At 42.9% G+C, this 26,278-nt stretch overlaps 1 protein-coding gene across 1 annotated transcript; it reads left to right on the top strand.

Annotated features, from left to right (window-relative positions):
* Positions 1-3,499: 3,499 nt before the first annotated feature.
* On the top strand, positions 3,500-26,033 carry LOC138958960 (uncharacterized). The gene is made up of 11 exons (XM_070330313.1): positions 3,500-3,602; positions 7,463-7,553; positions 7,960-8,018; positions 9,961-10,109; positions 16,081-17,778; positions 18,951-19,092; positions 19,542-19,624; positions 20,478-20,614; positions 21,928-22,121; positions 22,518-22,664; positions 23,651-26,033. The coding sequence occupies exons 2-11, from the start codon at positions 7,488-7,490 to the stop codon at positions 24,831-24,833; spliced, it is 3,858 nt and encodes a 1,285-aa protein (XP_070186414.1). The 5' UTR covers positions 3,500-3,602; positions 7,463-7,487; the 3' UTR covers positions 24,834-26,033.
* The last annotated feature ends 245 nt before the right edge of the window (positions 26,034-26,278 follow it).

The raw sequence follows: 26,278 nt of genomic DNA, 5'->3' as shown, positions 1-26,278 counted from the left end.
ATTTTTTTGAAAAATGTCTTTGATGACGTCATATCCGGCTTTTCGTGAAAGTTGAGGCGGCACTGTCACGCTCTTATTTTTATTGGTTGAAATTTTGGTCAAGTAATCTTCGACGAAGGCCGGGGTTTGGTATCGCATTTCAGCTTGGTGGCTTAAAAACTAATAAGTGAGTTTGGTCATTAAAAATCTGAAAATTGTAAAAAAAAATATTTTTTTTATAAAACGATCCAAATTTACGTACATCTTATTCTTTATCATTTTCTGATTCCAAAAATATATAAATATGTTATATTTGGATTAAAAACAAGCTCTGAAAATTAAATATATAAAAATTATTATCAAAATTCAATTGTCCAAATCAATTTAAAAACACCTTCATCTTATTCCTTGTCGGTTCCTGATTCCAAAAACATATAGATATGATATGTTTGGATTAAAAACACGCTCAGAAAGTTAAAACGAAGAGAGGTACAGAAAAGCGTGCTATCCTTCTTAGCGCAAGTACTACCCCGCTCTTCTTGTCAATTTCACTGCCTTTGCCGTGCGCGGTGGACTGACGATGCTACGAGTATACGGTCTTGCTGCGTTGCATTGCGTTCAGTTTCATTCTGTGAGTTCGACAGCTACTTGACTAAATGTTGTATTTTCGCCTTACGCGACTTGTTTTTACCTTTCTGTGACCGTGATTGCCGAAATCTCCATTTCTGTGATCGTGATGGGACTTTGCCCGTGATCCGTGATGACAAAAATATCAAGTCTCGTGATCGTGATTGTCATTTGTTTTCGTGATCGTGATGGTCATTATTGCAAAGCATTTTATTTTCAACGTACATTTTTTCACAGCTGTATATAATCACTCTATGAGTATGATCCTTTATTTGTCAAGAAGCTAATCCCGATTGAAGGGAAGCAACAACACATGTAGAAATATGATTTTAACAGCGATTGCTTCCCTTTAAGAGAACCAATCACACAAAAAAAGAGATCCAACCAGAAGGCGAATTGCAAAAGTCTGGCAAACTTCATCCAATGGAAGGGCTTCGTGCTAAAGTTTTGAGTGCATTCAGTCAAATTCGAATTCGAAGATCAAAAATGGCGTGCAGCGGTACTGTCATCGAACTTGTGTTATATTTTGTGGATTCAAGCCAGACCAAAGCAGGCGGCGAGAATGCCTTCCTTGGTGGAAAGGTCAGGCTACGGGTCCGTCTTTCCGAAGACGAAATGTCAAGGTATGTCATCTATCAGGGCCGGGCTAGGTAAGTACTAGAGGGGGGGGGGGGGGTGTTACAGATGAGGGTCCAGGGGGCAAAACCCCTTGGTGGGGGTCCAGGGGGCGAAGCCCCCCCTTGGTGGGGGTTGCAAGAGGGCGAAGCCCCCTTGAAGCTGAACGTTTTTTGATGTTTCTGGAGGGAAAGGAAGCCTCTCCTTGAACGAAAAAGGTAAATTCGACAGCAAGCTGTAGACTATAGGCAATGAAGAAGAATTGAGATTTTAAGGACTCATACTTTTCATCACAAAAATCGTGGAAGAAAAATGTCTTTCGAAAGGGGGTGAGAGGTGCGATTTCTCCTCGGATTTCATGATGATCCAGATGCAACCCCCCTCCCCCCCCCCCCCTTCCTCCCCCACACACAAAAAAAAAAAAAAAAACCGTTTGGGAGGTACATGCTTAAGCCAGGGGGGGGGGGATTGCGCAACCCCTGTAACCCCCCCCCCCCCCCCCCCGCTAGTCCGGCCCTGTCTATGTTGCTCTATGACTGTTCTGAATGTAGGCAAAGATCTTGAAATCATATCATATCTATATGTTTTTGGAATCAGGAACCGACAAGGAATAAGGTGAAAGTGTTTTTAAATTGATTTCGACAAATTAATTTTGATAATAATTTTTATATATTTAATTTTCAGAGCTTGTTTTTAATCCAAATATAACATATTTATATGTTTTTGGAATCAGCAAATGATGGAGAATAAGATGAACGTAAATTTGGATCGTTTTATAAAATAAATATTTTTTTTACAATTTTAAGATTTTTAATGACCAAAGTCATTAATTAATTTTTAAGCCACCAAGCTGAAATGCAATACCGAAGTCCGGGCTTCGTCAAAGATTACTTGACCAAAATTTCAACCACTGAATTTGGTTGAAAAATGAGGGCGTGACAGTGCCGCCTCAACTTTCACGAAAAGCCGGATATGACGTCATCAAAGACATTTATCAAAAAAATGAAAAAAACGTATGGGGGTATCATACCCAGGAACTCGCATGTGAAATTTCATAAAGATCGGTCCAGTAGTTCTGAATCGCTCTACACACACACACAGACACACACACACACGCACGCACGCACGCACATACACCACGACCCTCGTCTCGATTCCCCCCTCTACGTTAAAACATTTAGTCAAAACTTGACTAAATGTAAAAATCGTATCTTGTGCATGCATTTCGTGCAAATTTCCCTGAATACAAACCTGAGTTGCCAGCTTTGACTTTTGTTTGTTCTGGGTCATTGGCCACCACTCTTTCATCACGGTTCCCGCTTATACGAGGGGGTTAGGCCTACTGGTGTTTCCGTATGAAAATGGGCGTCGTTGTGTGTGTGTGTGTGTGTGTGTGGTGTGTGTGTTTGCGTGCGTGTGTGTGTGTGTGTGGGTTTGAGTTTACACTACTTACTTACGTTTCTGCTGTTGTTTTTTTCATCGCTTTATGTGTGTGTGTGTGTGTGTGTGTGTGTGTGTGTGTGTGTGTGTGTGTGTGTGTGTCAGTGTGTGTGTGTCACGGTGTGTGTGTGTGTGTGTGTGTGTGTGTGTGTGTGTGTGTCACGAGAGACAGAGGAGAGAGAGACGCCGAGAGAGTGAGGTGAACGGAGAGAGACAGAGAGAGACAGAGACTGAGAGACAGAGAGAGAGAGAGACTGAGAGAGAGAGAGACAGAGAGAGAGAAAGAGATTGAGGGAGAGAGAGGAGAGATAGACTGAGGGGGGGGAGATACCGAGAGAGAGACTGAGAGAGAGAGGGAGAGAGAGAGAGAGAGAGAGAAGAGAAGAGAGAGAGGCAGACTCAGTGGGGGAGAGTGTGACGTACGTGTTTAAATAACAAACACTGAAAACTTAAAAAATACCATAATATATGTCCACGAAAATATGAACAATTCAGTTACCTGTAAATCATAGTCATCATCTTTTAACGCTCAAGTTGCCTCGCAGAGACTGACTCAATACAAAGCTGAACGAGTCTCTCCACTTATTGATCCAAGGGAGGTAATCGTAACCCGTTTGGTTTCCCAAGAATATAGTCCTACACGTTTATATTCATACGCAGAACAAGTTTTGAAAGGTCTTCAACTTAGTCTCAGGTGTACCTGATTTAAAGTTTGGACTTTAACATGCATGTTTTTTAGTCAAAAGTCATATCAACTGCATGATTTCATTTCCTTTTGGACTATCTCATACAGAAAATAGGTCAACCACCGGAAGACGGATGGTGAAATACTTGGGCAGTTGACAGGCATGAGGCAGGAGTTTCAAACAACTTTCAGGTGCCTACACGGTTGATTATTGACAGTGCATTCGTCAAATCAGAAGTATAACCTGTGACTAATAGTAGGTATCCAGATTTGGTACAGATATGACAGGCAGATTTTTCCTTTATCAAACAGTGTTCTTGATCTTGATTTGCCAAAGATTTGTTCGTTCGATCAAAATCAACGCTACTTGACAATAATGACATAGACATGGCGGAACATGCATCCGCTGTCTGTTGTCAATGTCAGTGTCTGGCATCATTGATGGATTGAAGTGAGGAGGGATGTTGATTCGCAACAGTTTTGAGTGGTTAAGTGTCGGTTAGATTTCACAATGAGCGACAGGTAGTTGCCCTGAATCATGAATGTTCTTGGGAGATGTGATTGTGATTCGATCTGTTCCTGGTCTGAATCTGAATCTGATTTAGTGATTAGTACTAGTACTGAGTACGTTGCTGCATCCAGGTAACTGGCGTTGGTGCTTAGAAAAATAGATAAATGTGAGCCGTAGTCGTTCTTGGAGAGGGGGGAGGTCATATTTGGTGAGGAGACCGGTAACAAAGCCAGGGGTCATGGATCTGTAGTCCCTGGACATGAAACGGACTGCATCTCCTCCATCGTTCATCGTGTCGATCTCTGTCTTGGTGTGTGGGTCCCATTTGATGGCTCCATATTGCAGAACGGGTCTGACTAGGGGTAGGAAGGCATTCGGTTTGCATGTTGTGGGACAGTGGCGGTATCGACAACTTTTCACTTTGATAATTATTCAGGTGAACCAAACTCAAATTCATGTCAAAAGTAGTCTTTACTGACAGTGACACGGCTCAGTGACGCAGAAGGGGTGCATTCCCTGTATACAGGAAAAACGCCTGCAGGAAGTGCACCCACTTTTGGTCGATTTAAACCCCTTCTGCCTCAGTGTCAGTGGTCACTGTTCCCGCATTCAACAGCCTCAAGAGTAGACTCAGACAGGATCGAGGCACGCTAGCTTAGCAGTACTTAGCTACCATGAAAATTCTGCCGAGAGTGCCACCTGTAGCGACAGACTACTTTTTTTAACGTAATACATACGGCCTGTAGGCCAGATTAGCCTTTTGCCTGCGATATGATTTTATTTGCAGTTGTTTGTTGTTTATGTCCTTTCCTAAATTCCTTTCTTTGTTTTTATTTGGTACTGGTAGTGTTCAGCATGAATTTCTGGCATGCTTTCTTTTCAAATTAAAGGTTCTAGTCAACCTCAAACATGAATTGTTTCCAATGCTTGTCTAGAGAATTTTTGAATGTATTTAGTGTTCCCAATGTGAAAATGTTAGACAGTACATTATTTCAACTATTAACTCATTGTCTCCCAGATACGGATATATCCGTACCCACTCTTATGGCTTTATCTGACCAGGTACGGATAACGATATATCCGCTCAGACTGTAAACTTCAGTCGCTTCCTGTAACGTCCATCTAACGCCTGCATTCCAGCGTGTTGATACACAGTTACTACACAGTTACTACAATTCTGAGTGACCCGCTGCAGCGCAGCTGGTCTCGGCTTAAAAAAACTTGGTCAATATAGGTGGGATAGTAAGTGTTCAGTATTAACAACTCCGTTTGTCATCATTTTCACGAATTTTCATTCACAAGCACCATGGGAAATAAATCTCATGTTCCCCAGGCAATAAATCCCCGGTTACCATAGTTGCCGGAAGCAGGTTATACATGGATAATCAAAAGCAAACCCAATAGAAACGCTCGGGGATTCTTCGGCTCTTTTTATTGGCGTTTCCCCAGACCTAAACAGACGACACGACACTGCTTTGCAAAGTTCCACAAACGAACTGGCAAAAGTAAACAAAAAACAAAACTACTTCATGAAAGGTCATAAATTCATCACAAACAAATGAAACCTACCGATATGTTTTGTCTTCTTACAAAGTCATGGAGTGCGTGTATCTGTGTTTCGATACACTCCGAACGTCAAGTTCAAGTCAAACCAATTGACCCCTGACACACACATTTTGACCCGTGCACAAGACGTATCGATAAACGAAGCGCAAATAATAAATAATAATAAAAGCAAAGAAAATAGCAACAAGACATGCAAATATCTAACAAAGCCGAGCAAGCAGAATGACAGGTCTAATGAAAAACAAAGAGGCACTGAGTTGGAAACAAGATTGCGATTCTTTCCTTCGCTGCACAACGCAAATCTTAAGTGACCTTTGACCCAACGTAGCTTCCACATTCGATCACTAAGCTTAATATTTACAACTGAAAGCCGAGGGGGTGGAATACCGAGATGAACCAACAGAACTGTGCATCCTCAAACCTGACATATTCATCCCAACATTTTATGAACTCAAAAACACAGCAAGTTGCTTTCACACGCCAGCTTTGATTGCCAGTGATTATCAAAACGGAACTCGTGTGGTTATCAAAACGATACTCGTGTTTCAAAGCAAGGCTCCCTGTGTTGATTGTGCACTTATTTTCTCACTACCAAAATGATGACAAAAACGATGTTTGGAGGTTTGTTGTCAGACCAGCTTTTTTGTCGGTCCTCGGGGGGCATATCGACTTTTGTTTCATATTTATTGACCGCGGCTTTCGGGGGGAATATCGACTTTTGTTTCATATTTATTGACCGCGGCCTTGGTCAATAAATATGAAACAAAAGACGATATGCTCCCCCTTGGACCGACAAAAAAGCTGGTCTGTCAACCCATCAAACATCTTATATTGTACAAAAATGTGCATTAGTGTGAACAGTTTCTTTGCAAGTTTGTATTGATGGCCTCTGGTGTTGGTTGTAACCCTGGGTTCGTCGTTTGTTGTGTTTTATCTTTTAAATAATGGGGAAACAGCAAAAGTGTCGTACAAATCATGGGTAATCAACCACTCATATTGTAACTTTAAGTGTAAGGCTGACTATTAATAGCACTGGTATGTAATTTCCTGGTTCCGTTTTTTCTCTTGTTTTAAAAAGAGGCTTGAGTTCCGCTTTTATCCAATCTTTTGGAATATTCCATTCCTTTGGGGTCTTGTCAAACGCGATTTTAAAAGGGGGCGCTAGAGATTCACTTGTCTGTTTCAACAAACTTGTTTGAAGTCTGTCTGGGCCAGCGGATTTGTTACTGTCAGTGTTACTTTTTAATTTCCCCAGCTTCTCATTAATCATGTTTTCAGTTACACTAAGTTACATCTATTCTGTAAAGTACTTTGGTTCTTTTTCCCAAATCAGGCATGATCTGTAAATCTTCATTTCAACGATTTGTAAAACCAATAGAGAAAAAGCAAGGAGTTCAGAACTTCAGCCTTTTCTCTGTCGGTAATGGAATCACAATGGGTACCACCTGTTGATTTGTGTGTGTGTGTGCATCACCCATGCACTGATCAAATCAAGTGTCATTCTGTAACAAAGTTCTAGTACAAGACACCCTTGTTATAATCAATGCATGAAATAAATTAACCAGTTTCTAAAAAAGTTCAAATATGATATATAAATTTTCCATCAGGCCAAAAAAAAAAATAGGTGTGGTTACGGTAACATGGCCCAAAAAAATAGGGTAGGTAGGTAGGCAATCACTTTTTTTTTTTTTTTACTTTTTTTTCTAATGTGTACAAATTAAACCTACTTGACAGGGAAATAAGTGTGCGACTCGGGCGCTTTCGCTTTCATTGCGTTTTTTGCAATCGTTTTTTTTTTTTTTTTTTTTGACAAATGTAATAAAAAGTTATAGGATCGGCCCCTAAAAATAGGGTAGGTCGGGTTACCGTAACCACACCTATTTTTTTTTTAGGCCTCACAGTAGGTATTACCGATTACGAATACTATTACTATTCTATCTGTAGGAATCTTCTACAAGTTTTAGTTCTAAATCTAATGCAAATTTGTAATTGTTCACTCCAATGATAATTTTGTTTTATACATTTCTTTTCACTTTCAGGCTTGATAAATGATCATCCAACAGCATGCCACTTAAGCCTAAGAATGGCTTGTTGCCGGCTAGGACTACAGCTGCAAATAGCCGTGCGAAGGTAAGTTCTATTCCTGCAGTTGTTTTGGATTGATGCTTCTAGTTCTGCTAAGAGTAAGAAAGTACTTTAAGTAGTTATATCAAGATCTGATGTGCAGTTAGTTTCGTTTGTCATACTTTACTATGTCCCAAGTATTGTTTACTATGAAAGTATGTTCATACTGTTAGAGATGTATGTACAGGGGAACCCCCCATTTAAGACCTCCAACAATCTGAGAAAAGTGGGTCTTAAATTAAAAAGGAGGGAGTCTTAAAATGGGGGTAAATTTACAGAGGTTATGTACAAAAAGTCTGAGAATACAGGGTCTTAAAACTAAAAGGGAGGACTTAGTCTTAAATTGGGTGGTCTTAAATATAAAAGGGGGTTTCCACTGTACTTATGTTTGCAACAGTTTGTTACATTTCAGACAGTGCCAATGAAAACGGTGACCAAGAGTGCTGGGAAGTCTGCTCCAGCTGGGAAAAAGTAAGTTGGTGTTGGATCCTACAACGGCACCTGCAAATGTTACCATGAAACAATCAGAAAATGAACCTTCTCACATTGAGTAGTATTCTTGATAAACATTTTTGATTTTAATTGTTGTAGATGATCTACTTGATGTGCATGATAGCAGATTTGCATGTGTGTAATTTTATAAAACATATCTATATATATATACGACTAGTGTCTGTGTGTCTGTCTGTGTGTCTGTGCGCGATGCACGGCCAAAGTTCTCGATGGATCTGCTTCAAATTTGGTGGGCATATTCAAGTAGACCCGGGACACGACACAACCTGGTCGATATTTCAACACGTGCTCTCAGCGCGCAGCGCGGAACCGATTTTGGTTCCACCTCAGCTATTTTGGTTCCACCTCAGCTTACCCGGGCCCCCATACCGACACACCATAGCCGCTACACCACATCACAACGCCAAAGTTCTCGGTGGATCTTTTTCAAATTTGGACACCGTATTCAGCTACACCCCGGACACAATATCATCGATGAGATATTTCAACACGTGCTCTCAGCGCGCAGCGCTGAACTCATTTTCGTTTTTGTGTTCATTTCACCATTATAAGTAACTCTTCCTTATCTTCTCCAGTGTTTGGCGTTTATCTCCCTTCCTTCGTGTGGCTTTCCCGTTCAGTTGTAAGTTACTATTATTTTTAGAATGTCACTGCGCTGTCCACTGCGCTGTCCACAACGCTTCCCTTGCACCCGTAAGTTGTTCTTACTGTCAAAGTGAAAAGGTCGAATCAATTTATAGCCACGCGAAAAATACACTCTCACCTATCTCTATATATTTATAGATACAGATATGCATATATATATATACGGCTTCTCTGTGTGTGTGTGTGTTTGTGTGTGTGTGTGGGCAAAAACCTATGTATTATAGAGTTCTGTTTGTGATGGGGTCTAGCGGCTTTTGTCTGTCTGTATGTTCTGGCATGTGAGAAGCCACAGCAGATGATATAGGGCTAAGAAATAAGCTCAAAAATTCTCAATCCCGTTTGACAGGACTTCGCCTTTCAAAGGTGATTGTGGTGAACCGCCACGCTGTCTGTCTCTGTCGCGCCGTTCACCCCAAATTCCCGTTTCTGAGGTACTATTTTTAGAATGTCACTGCGCTGTCCAGAACGCTTCCCTTGCACCCGTAAGTTGTTCTTACTGTCAAAGTGAAAAGGTCGAATCAATTTATAGCCACGCAAAAAATACACTCTCACCTATCTCTATATATTTATAGATATAGATATACATATATATATACGGCTTCTCTGTGTGTGTGTTTGTGTGTGTGTGTGTGGGAAAAAACCTGTTGATTGTAGAGTTCTGTTTGTGATGGGGTCTAGCGGCTTTCGTCTGTCTGTATGTTCTGGCATTTGAGAAGCCACAACAGATAATATAGGGCTAAGAAATAAGCTCTAAAATGCTCAATCCCGTTTGACAGGACTTCGCTTGCAGAGGTGATTGTGATGAACCGCCACGCTGTCTGTCTCTGTCTCGCGATTCACCCCGGCGAAGCCGGGTATTCCTCTAGTACTGATATAGTTTTATAGAATAAGATATTAGGCATCAAGCACTACATTTTGTGTAATCGGTTCACCCTAAATTCAGTTTAACTAGTTTTGACTTTGTGGAATTTGTATGTGTCTGTCTCAGAAGCTGATTAGTCTACATGCTATGTCAGAGAATGTATCAAGAACAAACTCAAACTGAAAACCTTACTCGGTCACTGGCCTTTGTTGTGTTGCAAACTTACTTTACCCTTTTCATGAGAGGATACCTCCAAAGAATGGACACGTTTTGTTATCCCTTTGTCTGGTTACATTACATTTTGGCCTTGTCATTGATAACCATCATTTTATGTTTGGGGGCCTTACTCCTTAGCTATTCAGACTTAGTTACCATGTTTTGTCACTCTGACAGGCCTGGTCCTGGGAAGAAAGCGCCACGAGCCAGTGCTGGATTTGAACTGTACTCGTCTGATGAGGATGTATCAAGGCAGAGAAATGACGCCAGACCACAGCGTGGAACTGAAGGACCTCTTAGAACTTTGGTGGAGGACTGGATGTCAAGTATGTTGCTGGATTTTCTTCACTGCTATCTGTTAGGCCACGAAGAAAGAATGCACAATGTTTCCGATTCCCGGATAAACCCTAATTTTCTCTCACAACCCACGAACATTTTTCACTCTTCAAAAAATATAATTTAAATGAAAAAATTTGATTTTGCACTGAGTCTGACACTCAGGGGACACAGCTCGCAAGATTTCCAACCAATAGAAAGGCTTGTGCAAATAAATACAAATAAATTCTTTTAAGAAAAAGTTACCCACCTACCGACCCTTATTGTTTTGGCCTTATTTTGGGGGGCCTTATATTGAATTAACTTATACAAGAGAACTGGAGTAGCAGAATGGTTGGAGTGGGTACCCCTGTCAGACCTTACGATTTGGGCGTAATTTACTACGATTGTTAACCCCAAACTACGCCACCACGCTTTCCACAATGGAAGTACGATTTTTAAGAAACCAAAAGTACGATTTTTCGCATCTCATCTCGATGTAAATCCGATCTGTATTGTTGCTCTTGCAGAGCTTGCGTTTGCACCTGCGCGAGATCGTTTGGGCAATATCCAGTTATTCCCGGTCTGTTCAGCCACATACAAGATAGATGACGCTGTTCACATTACAATGAATTAGCGACGCGTGGAAAATCTGAGTCCCCATGAGACGGACGAGTCTGATGAGGAAGCTGGTCACAGTGGTGGTAAAAGGATTGCTGTGAAAAAGAAGAAAGCCATTCAACAGAAATACAAAGGCAGCCAAATGGAATCGTGGTCATGCCTAAGACCTTAATCAAAAGGACCAAAGCACGTCTTGTGTTCCCTTTGCCACAGTGACTTTTCGTGTGCACACATTGGAAAATATGACTGTGCATAGCACATCGGGACAAATTATCATAAGGATGCAGTAAAGAGAGCTCATGGAAACCAAAACGGCAAAAGATGTTCAAATTACCGGTTTCTTTATCAGGAAGTTTGAGTCAAGTGATACAGTAACAAAACTGCAGGGAGAAATTGTCCGAGCAGAAGTGACAATGTGCGAAATGATTGCCGAATTGAATTTTGACTACTCTTTCTTCCACCAGATTACTCTTTTTGACTTGGCTCATTACACCTTGTAATTTTGGGGGTAGGCAGGTCTGCCCTGTGCTGCCAGATCAGGTTTTGACCTTCATACTACAGGTGCCAATATTGTAAACAACTATTTTTCCCAAGCGCTCTCCAGTCCACCAAGCTGAAAATTGGGTATCTGAATCTATTCAGGGCCAGTGACAGGTAGCAAGGGAGAGGAGATGGGCACTGCCCTCATAAAAGCTAAAGCTAACGCCAGAGAAGTTTAGATCTCTTACATCCAAGGTCTTGCTCCCCTACAACTAAAATAGTGGTTATGGGACTATGCTTTGCCTTTGAACTAGCTACTAAGCAGGGTTTCATCTACTAGTGCGCCATTGGCGCATTAAATCTAAAAATGTCCCATCACAATTCCCTTCAGTGCGTCAAAGGGCGCATTGAGATTACCTACCACTGCGCCACCAAATGTACACTTTACATCGGAATACACACACTCAAACAAACACACACACATACAACACGATATAGCGGCTAATTCTCAGATGGCACCATATTGCACCATTTTGCATCTTTGTTCAAAAACGCGTACATGCATCTTTGACGCTTTTTGCCTTTGACTATGTCCGTTTGGAATTTAGTTGAGGGAGACAAATGTCCCATTGCCTTTTTCTCCAAGGCTAAATCCTGACTAAGTTCTTGTCAGTAATTCAGAAGGAGAACAACAGTGGTAGGAGAGTGGCTTTGGGATGTGTGTGTCTTTGACAATGTTATGGATAGATTACGTTCCATAACAGTAAAAGACAGGGATGGGAATTGTCCGCCGTTTGGCGGATTTCCGCTTTTTTTTTTAATTTTCCACCGAAAAAAATCGCATTTCCGCTTTTTTTTCTCAGCAAAAAAAAGAATTTTTTTTTTTAGTTTTTTTTTAGTGAAAATGGCGTAAATGCGATCGGTGATTGTTTTTTCGTGAAAAAAAAGTCGGATTTCCGCCGTTTTTTTTTAATTTTTGCAGTAGAAATTCCTCTTTTTTCGTATTTTAGTGCGAAATATGTAGTGTTTTACTTTTAGTGTAATATTACCCGTAAACCCCCCCCCCCCCCACCCCCACCCCCTCATCAAAACAATCTGAACTAGAATTTTGTTTATAATATCAGGAAGGACAAACACCCCCCCCCCCCCCCCCCCCCCCCCCCCCCGGTCATCAAAAAATATTTCCTCTTTTTTCCTTAATTTTCAGCCGTTTTTACAATTTTTAATTCCCATGCCTGAAAAGACACTCATTTTCAGCACGTCCTAGAGTCAAAAATATCAGACTGGTCTAAAAGTAAAAGCAGCTTGAACTTGTGTATAAAAAAAAACACAGAATCCTTTTTTTCTCTGGCCAGTTTATATTCCATAGCCATTGAAGCATAAGTGATCTTTTTGTTATGTTAATTCTGTTGCCGTGGATTAATTATACAGATGGTAGAATCATCATTAAAGAAGGATGTAGACTTACAAGACTCAAAGTTCGGCCCATTTCCACAAACGACAAAACTCATTTCCATCTATGTGAAAGCATTGTACACAAACATCCCTCAGGACGAGATGACATCTGCCATCCACCACTACGTTACTACTTACCCAACTCAAGATGTTCCACCAGCCGATGTTGCGGTAAAGGTGGCAGATCATGTTCTAAAGAATAACGTCTTCACGTTTGAGAACCAGACTTAAAAAATAAGTATCTGGCACGGCAATGGGGACACCTCTTGCACCATCAGGGGCGTGTTTGTTTATGGGCCAATTGGAGAAACAGCTTCTACAAAACATCTGGTACCTGTGAACGAGGACTTTTGGAAACGGTTCATAGATGACATCCTACTACTATGGACGGGCTCTGATGAAGACCTGGACACATTCATCACGTTCATCAACAGCTATCCCCCAACCATCAAATTCACCTCAGTGTCATCACGTCAAGTCGTTTCGTTCCTGGACGTTCTCGTCACACTTCATGACAGCTACATGCAGACTGACATCTGGCTACATTCACTCTAAACCAACAGACTCTCATGCCTACCTTTTCAGCACATCTTGCCACCCCCGCCATACCATCAAGAACATCCCCTACAGCCTTTTCATTAGACTAAGACGCATTTGTTCAACCTCAACGTCATTTGAAACCCAGTGTGATGAACTCAGCAAGTTACTGAAGAGAAGAGGACACAAACAAAGCACCATCAATAATGCCAGGACTAAAGCTACCAACACCACCAGGAGCCAGTGTCTTCAGTATAAAGAAAAGAAAAAAAAGTGGCAGGATTCCATTTGTAGTCACACACCATCCTGACAATCCTCCTCTTCGGACATGGCTGAGAGGACTCCACCAAGAGATGACAAACATGAGCGACAGGATGAAGCGAGCTGCACCAGATCCAGTGGTCGGGGAACGCAACACCAGGTCACTGAAGAGCATCCTCATGCCTTCATCACTGCCCCAGCTCCCAGACTCAAGAACACCAGGGTGTCACCATTGTACGGCCAAACAATGCATAATGTGCAAAACCTATCTGGTGCCTGGCACCATGTTTGCCAGCCACCGCACGGGGGAGTCCTTTTGCCTCAGACACGCATTCACTTGCCAGAGCAACAACATAATTTATGTGCTCCGATGTGATAAGTGTTCGAACACACAGTACGTGGGGAAAACTTAAACTCCACTGAAACAACACTTTTACAAGCACTTTGCAGATATTCGCCAAAGCACTGGCACTCATGTGACACAACATTTCAATCGGCCAGGTCATGGGGTGGACGACCTGAGATGCATGGTGATCGAGCAGATTCTGTCTCATCCTGACGATGCACCACGCCGCAGAAAGCGTGAGTTCTTCTGGATGACGAAGCTGAGAACGATCTATCCCTTCGGACTCAACTTCAAGGACTAGCTGGATCGTTCTCAGCTCTCACACTTTTTCAAGTCTGCTCTATCGCCGTTCATTTCGGGGGGCCACTTTATGGCCACTATCTTGAGAAGAGAGATAGAGAGAGAGATATGGACAGTGAATATGTGTGTGTGGGGGTGTGTACCCGTACGCGCGTGTGTGTGAGCGCGCATGTGTGTGTGTGTGAGAGAGAGAAAGAAAGAACGTGCGAGAAACAATTATGACGTCATTAATCATAATAAAAATTCATGACACTGTATGTCACGTACCGTCATTCCATTCTTTCCATAAGCCAGGGCCTAGCATTGTAAGCCGTTCGGCGTACGTTACGCCGAAATGACATCTCCAGTACGCGGAACTCGATTTGGTGTACGCCGAAATGCAAAAACCTGTTATTCCCAAACGGTGTACCCAAACAGTCTCAGCTTTCGTTTTGTGCGCCGTTCGGTTCAATTCTCAATCGATTTGATAGTTTGCTTTAGCACACACTTTCTCTGGCATCGCGCGAGCATGCTTTGTGCCGGTGTGTTGTGTCTCTAGACTTGTTAAACAATGTCATGAAGTGACAATCTTGAACATGGAACGTGGTCAGCCATTCAGTGACAAAGAATCCAGGTATTCCTGGAAGTAGGAATGGCTGTACTTCAAAGAGCAAGGCCAAGCAGTTCAAGCTTGAACCTTTTTAAAAAAACAACAATAAGCCAAGAAGGATCATCTGACCTTCGTGGTTGAAAACGACGTTAAACACCAAATCAAGAACAAGAATCTGCTAAAGACATTTCTAGTGTGTATATAGTTTTTAACAACTTCAATTCGTTCTCTGTGTATCACGAACATTCGACCTAGACACAATCATTTGTCGTAGTAAGCGTAGACATCCGGTCTGCTCCCCGCCTAATGGCCGATGTCTTCCGTCTTCGGGGGACTACGTGGGTTTAGATTTGGAGTGGTCCTTCTCCTAGAGGAGTTTCCTTGCAGGGATAGTGAGCCTCCTCTGCCCTCGTTTTAATTTTGGAGTGATCTTCTCCTAGGACAGCTGCCTTCCAGGGTTGACGAGCCTGTCCTGCCCGGCTATTTAACCCATAGTTGGGGGTTGGTTCGTGGGCACCAGGGCGTATCCACACGCCGGTGGGCCTGCATGCCACACGTCTAGGGGCCAACCTCCTCCGAGTCCTTGTAGTTCAGCCTGGGTCCTTTCGGTACCCAGTTCACGCCTGTCGCCACGATGGAGGCACTACAAAGGGCTTGCTGTGGAGAGGTTATGTACTGGCAGGAGAGACTGACGCAAGCTGCTCTCTTTTCGCGTTGTCCTGAAAAGGACGGTGCTAGCCAGCGGTGTGGGCTGAAAGCGAGAGGTGACAAACACAAAACACTTCGCCAACACACTAGACACATCACACAACCATTTGACAGGCGTTCTCTGTGTATAGTTTTCAACAATTTCAACTCAAGCAAAGGGGGGACATTATTTGTGCTAAAGACATGCCTAGTGTGTATAGTTTTCAACAACTTTAGGACAAGGAGTGACAATGCTGACATTTTGTGACATTGTGTTTGTTTGAAGATGGTAAGCACTTTCAGACCAAATAACAGAAGATTCTGTTTTCTTGTTTTCTGTCTGTGTTTTGCTTGTTGGTGAAGGCATAATTTAGTTGCTCAATCTTCTTGGGGAGGGCTCATCTGAGATGAAAAATCACCCAAAAATCTTCAAATTCAGGGGGCTTTGCCCCCCGAACTCCCACCAGAGGCTTTGACCCTGGGCCCCACTGGGGGCCTCCTGCTGCCCCCAGACCCCCGCCTTTGTAAGCTGAACTCACTTCTTCCAATGCTAGGCCCTGATAAGCTTACCATCCCGAAGAAGGCAGTATCGTGCCGAAATATTGATTATAGATATAAACGTACCTAACCTGGTTACTGGTGTGTTTTCTTTTTATTTAGATGGTAGAATCATCATGGTAATGACTTTGCTTTGTTTCTTTTCCAGCCACGGATCATTCCCTTCCTGACAGCAACAACAGCCAGGAAATAATGCCGAGCGTAGAGAGACATCGCCCAAGAGATGAGACAGCGCACTTCAACAAGCGTTTGGTCTCGTCCACGCCAGACCCAGAGAGGCTGTTGGACGATAGTCCCTTGGATGTCCAGATGATTCCTGAGCGAGACACAGAGTCAGGACCAGGGGGTGAGGCCATGTCTAGGCGACTCACTGAATGCAGGACTGCTGCGTATTTGACAGGCGCCCAGCGTCAACTTGTTCGTCAGCAGCTGGACGCAGCCTTGATTGAAGAAGCGCAGACGCAGAACAAAGGTTTACAGGAGCAGTGGAAGATTTTCCAGATGAATCAGCAGGCAAAAACAACAGGCGCTTCATCAGCAGCACCTCAGGGTCAGCCGTCGGTGAAAAATAGAGCCCTTGTAGATTCTGCAGCCCCTCAGAAGGCCCAGCAAGCAAATGTCCCTAGAGCACTTACAAAGTGTGGAACAGCTGGTGCGCAGCAGAAAAATGTTCATTTTTCAGCTCCTAAAAAGACTATACCCAGAGCTCAGGGCACCAATGCAGCCGCGCAGGAGGTGGAGTCTGCCACATCCACCTGGCATAACATCATGGCGCATGGTCTGCCGGCGAGAGGGAGCGATGTCGGTGTCTTCCATCACTTCCTCAACAGAGACTCTTCTGATCTTCCTCTCAACCTTCAGCAAAACCAGACAACACAGGGGGAAGGGCCGGTGTTTTCCTCAAACGATAATGATACTGATTTTGCTGGACACAGCACAGAGCCTGTGCCTAACATGAGCATGGGTTTCACACCATACAAGGGGAACCAGACTGCTCCATTCAACACCCTGCCACCAGCCGTTCACCTGGCTACACCTGCCTGCAGTCCGGCGAAGACCACAGGTTCCTCTCAGCCCACTCCAAGAAATCCACAGCTTAGAAACGGTTCTGCTGCCCCACCGCCTTACCAGTACCAGCACACTTCTGCAAAGCAAACCATGGGAGACCTCAGCACTCCTGCCACCAGCCCTGAAACTGAAGCGACGAAGTTTTCAGGTCGGGCGCAGCAGTTACAGAATCATTCTGCTCAAAGATCGGACATATTTTTTCATGCTGAGCAGCCAGCAAATCATACTCAGCCAAACAGAGACATGAATAGAAACGCCAACGCAGGCAGTTACACGTGTGATGGTTATTACATCAATGGACCGGTGAACACTGGAAAGATAAGCGACGATGAATCCCCACCACAGCCTCGACCTTTTACACCACAACCGACGCAGCCTTCACTTCTCAGTAACGGACATCAGGTCGCTACAAACTCCTCTTCGGGTGCTAACGTGAACAACAACTCTGACGCTTACAACAGACAGGGCAACACAAACCAGAACATGCACAACCACGTTATGTATCAGGGGGGCAGGAATCAACGAGGCTATCCTCCAGGAAGCATGCAGGATTTTGTGGAACAGACACGTCCCAGCAGAGAGGCCATGGCGGACATGGATTTCGCTGGATTTCCATTCAGTGCTGAAGCCCACATGATGCTAAATGAAGATGTGTTGGACCCTCCTGCCCCAATGTCGTCCCCTATACCACAGGCTTTTGCTGATCGCGAAGTCATGAACGGTCCTCGCCGACTGCGTTCCTTGATCCACGAGTTGAAAGAAACGTGTGCTATTGAGGGTAAGAACTGTCTTTGTGTGTTTGTGTTGGGTTCATTTTAGGTTGTGTTGGTTTTTTGACTCACATGCGAAGCAAAAGTGAGTCTATGTACTCACCCGAGTCGTCCGTCCGGAAAACTTTAACGTTGGATATTTCTTGGACACTATTCAGTCTATCAGTACCAAATTTGGCAAGATGGTGTATGATGACAAGGCCCCAAAAAACATACATAGCATCTTGACCTTGCTTCAAGGTCAAGGTCGCAGGGGCCATAAATGTTGCCTAAAAAACAGCTATTTTTCATATTTTTCCCATTTTCTCTGAAGTTTTTGAGATTCAATACCTCACCTATATATGATATATAGGGCAAAGTAAGCCCCATCTTTTGATACCAGTTTGGTTTACCTTGCTTCAAGGTCAAGGTCACAGGAGCTCTTCAAAGTTGGATTGTATACATATTTTGAAGTGACCTTGACCCTGAACTATGGAAGATAACTGTTTCAAACTTAAAAATTATGTGAGGCACATGTTATGCTTTCATCATGAGACACATTTGGTCACATATGATCAAGGTCAAGGTCACTTTGACCCTTATGAAATGTGACCAAAATAAGGTAGTGAACCACTAAAAGTGACCATATCTCATGGTAGAAAGAGCCAATAAGCACCATTGTACTTCCTATGTCTTGAATTAACAGCTTTGTGTTGCATGACCTTGGATGACCTTGACCTTGGGTCAAGGTCACATGTATTTTGGTAGGAAAAATGTGTAAAGCATGTGAGTCGTATGGGCTTTGCCCTTCTTGTTGGCAGTGTTTCGGTTGATTTAGTCAGATTGTCTTCACCTTTTCCCCTTCTAAATTGCATCTAAAACCCTCTGTTTCTCACTAAGTTGACCCTCAATGCTAGTATAAATTATGTACTGTGACTTGTTGGAGAAAAATTGTTGCTGCATTTTTGTTTGGATGCTCATGGCTCTTTTTGCCGGTGACATTTCTCTTCAGAATTGCCAGGGAATTTCCTTTCACAGCACACCATACATTTCCTTTTACAAATTACACTTTATCCTTCAAGTGCACAATTTGGAAAACATCTAACCTTATTTATGTTTATGAACTTGTTGACTGTGTACCTGTTGCTGACAAACAAAACAAAGTGCTATTGATTTGTGATCATCTAATGTTGTGCTGCAGGTGACATGGAGGTGTGCCACTTGGTACAGCAGATCTGTGATGTGATAGAGGTTTTGCCTCAGCTGAAACCAACCTTCAACCTGGAGGCGGAGATTGGTCTTGCCTTGCAACCACTGCGCAGTGAATGTAGCCAGCTCAGGAGGTAGGTGCGATTCCAGTGTTGTTCCCAGGCATCGGTCTTTGGTCATTTACGCATACTTTTTTGATCTGACGCGTTTTTCTGACCCAAGGTCTGTCAAATTTCAGATAGTTTTGAAACGCGGGATGTATTTTAACAAGACAATTTTTTTCTGACCAGGACTGGTATAATTTGAATCCAGGTCTCTGTGTCCGCTGTTGGGGTCAGTTGATTTTTTGCTGGATACCATTGTTGATGACTTAGTGAGTTGGTCGATAATAGATTCAATCTCAGTTTTATCAAGGGTATTTCTTGTTAACATTTTGAAGTATCGTTGAGAAATGTTGGTATGCCTGTGAAAATAAATGTTGTGTTAAGTCACTGCTCTGTTGGTTTGCAGTGTAATCACTCTTTGTACAACTTACTTTATATGAATGCTGTTTGTGATGTCTTTATATGTTGTCTTGTTTCAGGCGTCTGAGGATTCTGAACCAACAGCTGAGAGAAAGAGAGCGACAGGCGAAAGAAGGAATAGATCCAAAAGTTCAAGTTGAGAGTAAGCATTCAGTTTAGTGCAAGCCACTAATGTGCTATTTTGTTAGATACAAACAACTCCATAGCTTGAAATCATGACAGATTTGTGAATGCTGATGAATACACAAGTTGAGTGGGTTGTGTCCCATGTAGAATGATACAGTAGTATTAAAGGTTGTACATTTCTTTACTGTATCTCTTGGTGTTCAGCTTCATGACCATTCCAAGACTCGGATGAGTTCCTGGTGTTTAGTGTATCTTAACCTGGTAGAACAGTTGCAGGAATGTAGTAGAACAGTTGAAGATCCTGTTGGTTTGCTGAATGTTTCATATATATACAGGGGACTTCCACTAAATCGCGGTCCACTATATCGTGAATTTGTCTATATCGCGAAGACCTCTTGGACCCCGAAAAAAAGCCAGAACCGACCTTAAAATTTAAAAAAAAAATGTTCCGGTTTTGTTTTGTGAAGAAGCACTTTCTCGTATGGACTTGTACAGCATACCTCAAACTTCACACCCCATCGCACATCAAACATGACACACCTTTAAGCAGCAAAGTGCTCCACCGTCTCTCTTACCAGTAATCCCTCCTCCTTCACATTACACTTACAGTATTGCTGTACAATATTTTGCCCTTGTTTTTGGACTGGGGTTGTCAATTGCAGATGGTAAAAGTGAGTGTGTTTGCAACAGCAGAGGTGAGCAGTTTTTATTGTCTTTCTCATACAACACCAAGAAAACTCGGAAAGTATTCATCCAAATCAAATTCGTGTTCACATGTTAAAACCGAGACTCCTGTATTTGTGTTTCTAGCCTTTTGTGTGTGGTTTTTCTACTGATATTAGAGAACTTTACATTATCCTGTTTTCCAGTCTTGACTCTTCAGACGGAGAATCTGGAGCTTCAGAAGAGGCTGACGGAAGCAGAGCAGAGCTGTCACAAGTTGAACCTCTTCATCAGCAACCAGCAGCAGCAGATACAGACCCTCCAGTACCAGCTACAGCAAAAGGTGTGTGCTTACATTTCATTGTCAAGACACATTTTGGTTTTAGTGTATGAAAGCTTTGCTGCAAGTGTCTGATATTTTTGCATGTTGTATATTTGAGTTCTGAGTTCATTTACCTATCACCTACAGAACGGCCATTTTCACAATTTGATGCTCCCTTGAAGAGACGATGTTCGGAAATAACTCTGAAAGGTTTGTATGGGTTGTGAAAGAGTTAATACCCTTGCTTTTAGTGATACAAACTTTCCTGCATGACATTATAGGCCAGTTACTAGCGGCAGGTGTGTCGAAAACAGATGGACAAGGAGCATGTGTAGCAAGCTTGCCTCACTAAAAACAAATGTATTTACTCTTTCACAACCCATTCAAACCCGACAGTTATTTCCGGAGTTCATCTTTTGGCACACTACAAAACCAATCTGTCACCTCCACCTGTGATGCTACAGCTATAAGCTAAAGGTATTCTGTATGAAGAGTAAAATAAAGCAGGATCATTGCAGATACAGTTATGCAATGAGTTTGGTGACCAGAAGCACTGCTCAAGACATTACTTGATGAATCCCAGTTTTCTCGCAGGGCATGGGCGCCATTTTGAATTAAGCAGAATTTGACTGTTTGTCTTTGCTTAGTGAAGATGCTTAAGGCCATGTCAGACGCACAACATTAAACACTGTTTTCTTTCAAAACAAACACAAAACAGCGTGTTAACCCCCAAAACGCGTTTCAGAAAAACACTGGGTTTTGGGTTTTAGAGCATGCTCTAAAATCTGAAAACACGTTTTGGTAGTCAGTCAATGAACGCGGACGATCAACTCACGTGATTCGGTTTCCGGCACCACGGAGATAAAAAAAAATGGCCGACTCAGATGTGGTACCGATTCAGGGTAGTATCGGACCCATGAATCCTAACTAGAGTCTATGGAGCCTGTCACGATTGAAGAGAGGCAATAATATCAGTGGGCTCTGCCAGCCGTGTTGTTTACAAACACAGCGTGGTAGCTGGACGGGTCAAGCTGACACTGACCGTATCAGTGGGCACTGCCAGCCGTGTTGAAACCCAAACACAGGGCGATAGCTGGACGGGTCAAGCTGACACTGACCGATATTTCTGTGAAAACACGCACCGCGCTTCATCTGTGTGTTTCGCGTGTGACATCCCCTCTTTAAAAACATGTGTTTCCCCGACGTTTTGAGATGGTGTTTTTGTCGAAAACATGGTGTTGTGTTGTGCGTCTGTCTCCGCCTTTAGATCTGACAGTCGAGGCATTTTGTTTCAGATACATCATTGATTTAATTTCTGTGATTATTTTAAACAGGAGCATGAGAAGTTGGTCGCTCGTCAGGAGAATGTGCAGCAGTTGAATCGGCTCAACCAGGAGGTGGAGAAGATGTCGCTACGCAACCAGAGTCTGCAGTCCAAGCTGGCTGCCGCCGATTGCCAGAACAGCGTCCTTGACCTTAACCTCAAGCAAAGCAACATGGACATTGTGCAGCTTCAGGACACTCTGGGGTAAGCAGTATTGCTGTTATTTCCATTAGGTTATCTGTCGACAAAATGGTAAAGTGTGTCATTGTCAGTGTGTTTTGGTATGGCATCCTCAGTTCAAGGGTGTTTGAAATTGTTTCTTGTCTGCAGAAAAGAGATTGAGACTGTATTTTTTCATGAAGACGATAAAAAGAGATGTTTATGGATTCCTGTTTGCTTTGAAAAAGGGTGGTGGTTTAGGAGGTCAGGCTTAATCATGGTAGAATACTGAAGCTACTTTTGCTGGTTTTGATTAAAGTAAGATTCAAGGTCACAACGAAGATGACTCATCTGGGCAGTAGCTCTTCTCAGTGCATTCTCCAAGCGTGGCTGCATTGCATCTTCCTTTGTATTTGACTGTTGCATGGTGTGCGTGTACAGGAGGATGAAGCAGGCAGTACTGGAGGTGATGCAGCATGTAGACAACAATGCTGATGGCAACACCAGCCATGCCAGCTCCAGGGTCCGCAATCTCCCCAGCTTCCGTGTCCTCAACGGCATGCTCAAGTCAGCCTCCACGACCCCAAGGTGCGTTTAGCTTCTTATTGCTTTACACAAACACTGATAGCCAGCTACAGTCGAACCAGTCAATAAGTACACCGACCACCCAAAGATCCTTTTGGTTGATGTTCCACCATAATGGGACATGAAGAAGGGGAGTCATATAAAGCATTTGCTTTTCTTGTTCTCAAGTTTCTATCTTTTTCATGCTTGTGTGTGAGTGTGTCTCTCTCTCTCTCTCTCTCTCTCTCTCTCTCTCTCTCTCTCTCTCTCTCTCTCTCTCTCTCTCTCTCTCTTTTCATTTTTGAGTCACTTGAGAAAAAGTGACTCTATGTAATCGGTCAGTGTTAGTCTGTCCGGCCGGCCGGCCGTCCGTAGACACCACCTTAACGTTGGACTTTTCTCGGAAACTATCAAAGCGATCGGGCTCATATTTTGTTTAGTCGTGACCTCCAATGACCTCTACACTTTAACGATGGTTTCGTTGACCTTTGACCTTTTTCAAGGTCACAGGTCAGCGTCAAAGGAAAAATTAGACATTTTATATCTTTGACAAAGTTCATCGGATGTGATTGAAACTTTGTAGGATTATTCTTTACATCAAAGTATTTACATCTGTAGCCTTTTACGAACGTTATCAGAAAAACAAGGGAGAAAACTAGCCTTTTCTGTTCGGCAACACACAACTTAACGTTGGGCTTTTCTCGGAAACTATAAAAGTGACCGGGCTCAAATTTTATGTGAACGTGACTCATTGTGTTGTGAATAGCAATTTCTTCCTGTCCATCTGATGCCTCATATAATATTCAGAACTGCGAAAGTGACTCGATCGAGCGTTTGCTCTTCTTGTTACCTGTTTGACTTATCTTTCTTTCAGTCTATTTGTATTGGGCCGGCCCCTGCAAACAGCAAACTTTGTGTATGTCGTAAGGCTAAAGGTGGTTGCATCCATTTTTCAACAAATTTAACTTGACCTGTCGGACTCTGAGTGATCATTTTCTTCTGTGTTTCAGGACTTCAAGTAGTGACAACACTACCTCCTCCAGCCGAGGTCCACTTGATATCTCTGGAAACCAACGGGCTGTAAGGTACTCCAAGCCAGACAGAAGCTATTCATATGAAAGTTCCCACAAAGTAAGCTCGAGAAATGCTCCACATTTCACAGGCACGCACAGGGCTAAACATCAATCAGCCTCCAAGGAATCAGTCAGTAAACATGCTCCACCGACAAAAGATGCTTCTCTTTTCAGCGTGAAGTTTGATAGTGGAGATGCGTTCCTTTCAGAAGACTCCCTGCTCAGTACTGGTCCTATTGCACCATATCCTCTGACATTGGAAGCTGTGGCCGCTCACAATGATCACATTGATTCCTTGTCGGAGGGAGATTTATCCTGTCACAGCTGGGACGGTACGAAGAAGCACAGAGCTTCGCTGGGGAACGAGTCCCAGCCCTACCATTCAGACCCAGAGACGGCAGTTGTTCCATCCAAGCCCACAATAACTAGTTCCCACAAACATTACAGCCGTATTCGCCAGTGGTCGACAGGCGTAGAGGAAGAGTGGAGACAGGCAGCTGGAAGTTCCGAGCAAAGTTCCTTTCATGATGAATTTGAACACACAGCCAGAAAGAGCAAAATCAGTTCTGATGGGAAAGCTGATTCTCTGTCGGAAACAAGAATAGCACCCTCACTGTCTGAATTTCCTATCTCGGAAGCTAGTGGCAGCGAGTCACTGAAACATGGTGCCAGTGCAAGAGACGCCACACGACAAAGTGAGTCAGACTATTTTAGAAAGCACTCAGAAACCAACAAATCTGCCGTCACAACAAAATCACTCCCACCTACTCCTTCCAAACCTGGGTCCCAAGACCATAGCAAAGAATCTGCAATGCCACGTCCGAAGGAGACTTCCCCAGACAAGACAAGCCCCGCCATTTCCAGCCCCAACTCCTCTGTGGGACACAGCACGTCCAATACCAGTCAGAAGGACTTTTTCCATGGAACAGAGCTGGACATGTCCCTTAGCACCATCCCAGAGGACGGCCTGTCTTGTGTGACCAGCTTGACCGGCGCTAGTGTCAATACAGCCATGTTGTCTCTAAATGATCAAAAGTTTAGGGAAGGGGTCAGTGCGCTGGATGACAAAATCACCAAATGCAAAGAGTCTCTGCAGGTTTGGAAGAAGACATTTTCTTAGCATCAAAGCGGAGTGAGGAGAATAAGAACAAAGGGTTCATTGTGCAGCAGCTTTAACATGCATCATCACAACTTGTAAACTGTGTACTCTATAAAATCACAAAATGTAAAGAGTGCAGATTTGAAAGAAGACATTTTCTTAGCATCAAAAGCAGGGTACTTACTACGGAACACACACAAAATTTCATTCATTTTGCCTAATTATTCACTTGCGTCATTGTGACTTCAATCAGTTTTCATGGAAGAGGTTATAGCACGCCAAATGCGAAAAATACATTCTATGGCAGCTTTTAGGATTGATCAACTCGTATCGGTGCAACATGTCACCAGTCTTTCTTGAAAGTCAACTGCTCAGCAAAATTCTGGTTCCTTCCAGGTATCTCCCTGTTCATGTTCAGCTGTATGTCTATCCTGCATTGCAGCACTGATATAAATATATGCCAGAGTGCCCTCCAAACGTCTCACTTGTAGGCATGTTGCAACACAAAAGTGCTCTCATTGTGTCCAGTTAAATGTTAATTCAATGATGAGATGAGTCAAACTTGAGCTCGCAAAGGCTGTGCAAGAGCAAGCCTAAATTCAAGAAATTTGCTGGTAAGCCCAACTTTGACACAAGCATCATGTGAGACTGTGTCAGCAAATGGAACTGTCAAGGAGGGTTTAAACATTCTGAGTGGTAGTCTGGTACATGATAGTGATACTTATTATTAGCCAGTGACAGGAATCTGAATGTTAGGGGAATGAGCATAAGAACAGTAAATGGGTGATAATCACCTGGGTTAATCCATGTTTGTCTCATATGGCTGTCTATTTCTGTGGTGCTTTGCTGATTTACTGGTTTGAGACGTTATTCCCAAGTGATTCACATGTCCATGTTTTTGATCACGTTAGTTTTGTTTTCTTTGTGTACCTAGTTCATGTTATTCAAGTTCAAACAATTACACTATTTCTGGATTGATTGACTTGACAATATGGGAGGTTGCTTTTTACTTCTTTTTTTTCATACTAAACCTGTGCAGTTTTGGGAGGGGGGCACTACATTTTGAGGATAATATTTTGTACCGCATTTTTTGTTTTTTCGTGTGTTTTTTCCCCAACTTTCAACTCGATGAACCTTATTTTTGTTGCCAGAGATAATCCTTGCTTGCTTGTATTCAATGCTGGCAGAACTGTTTTTGTGTACATGGGAGGGGGGGGGGGGGGGGGGGGTCCACTTTGATGGGACAAGACGAAGGGGAATCATATAAGCATTTGCTTTTCTTGTGTTCAGGTTTTGTGATTTTAATTGATGCATGTGGTGCAGTTTGAAGTTTTACACTATTCTCTTTACAGATGAGTGAGATTGAGTTTTTTTCTGTTTTTGAACTTTACATCTGAATCCATGCAAATTGTTTTTGGTGATACATGACTATGCACAAGTGATGTGCAGTTCTTATCTGCACTGCA

The sequence above is a fragment of the Littorina saxatilis genome, linkage group LG2 (genome assembly GCF_037325665.1).
Source record: "Littorina saxatilis isolate snail1 linkage group LG2, US_GU_Lsax_2.0, whole genome shotgun sequence".
In the NCBI taxonomy this organism is placed as follows: Eukaryota; Metazoa; Mollusca; class Gastropoda; order Littorinimorpha; family Littorinidae; genus Littorina; species Littorina saxatilis.
The sequence above is the reverse complement of the archived record's forward strand: the minus strand, read 5'-3'. Positions and strand labels throughout refer to the sequence as shown.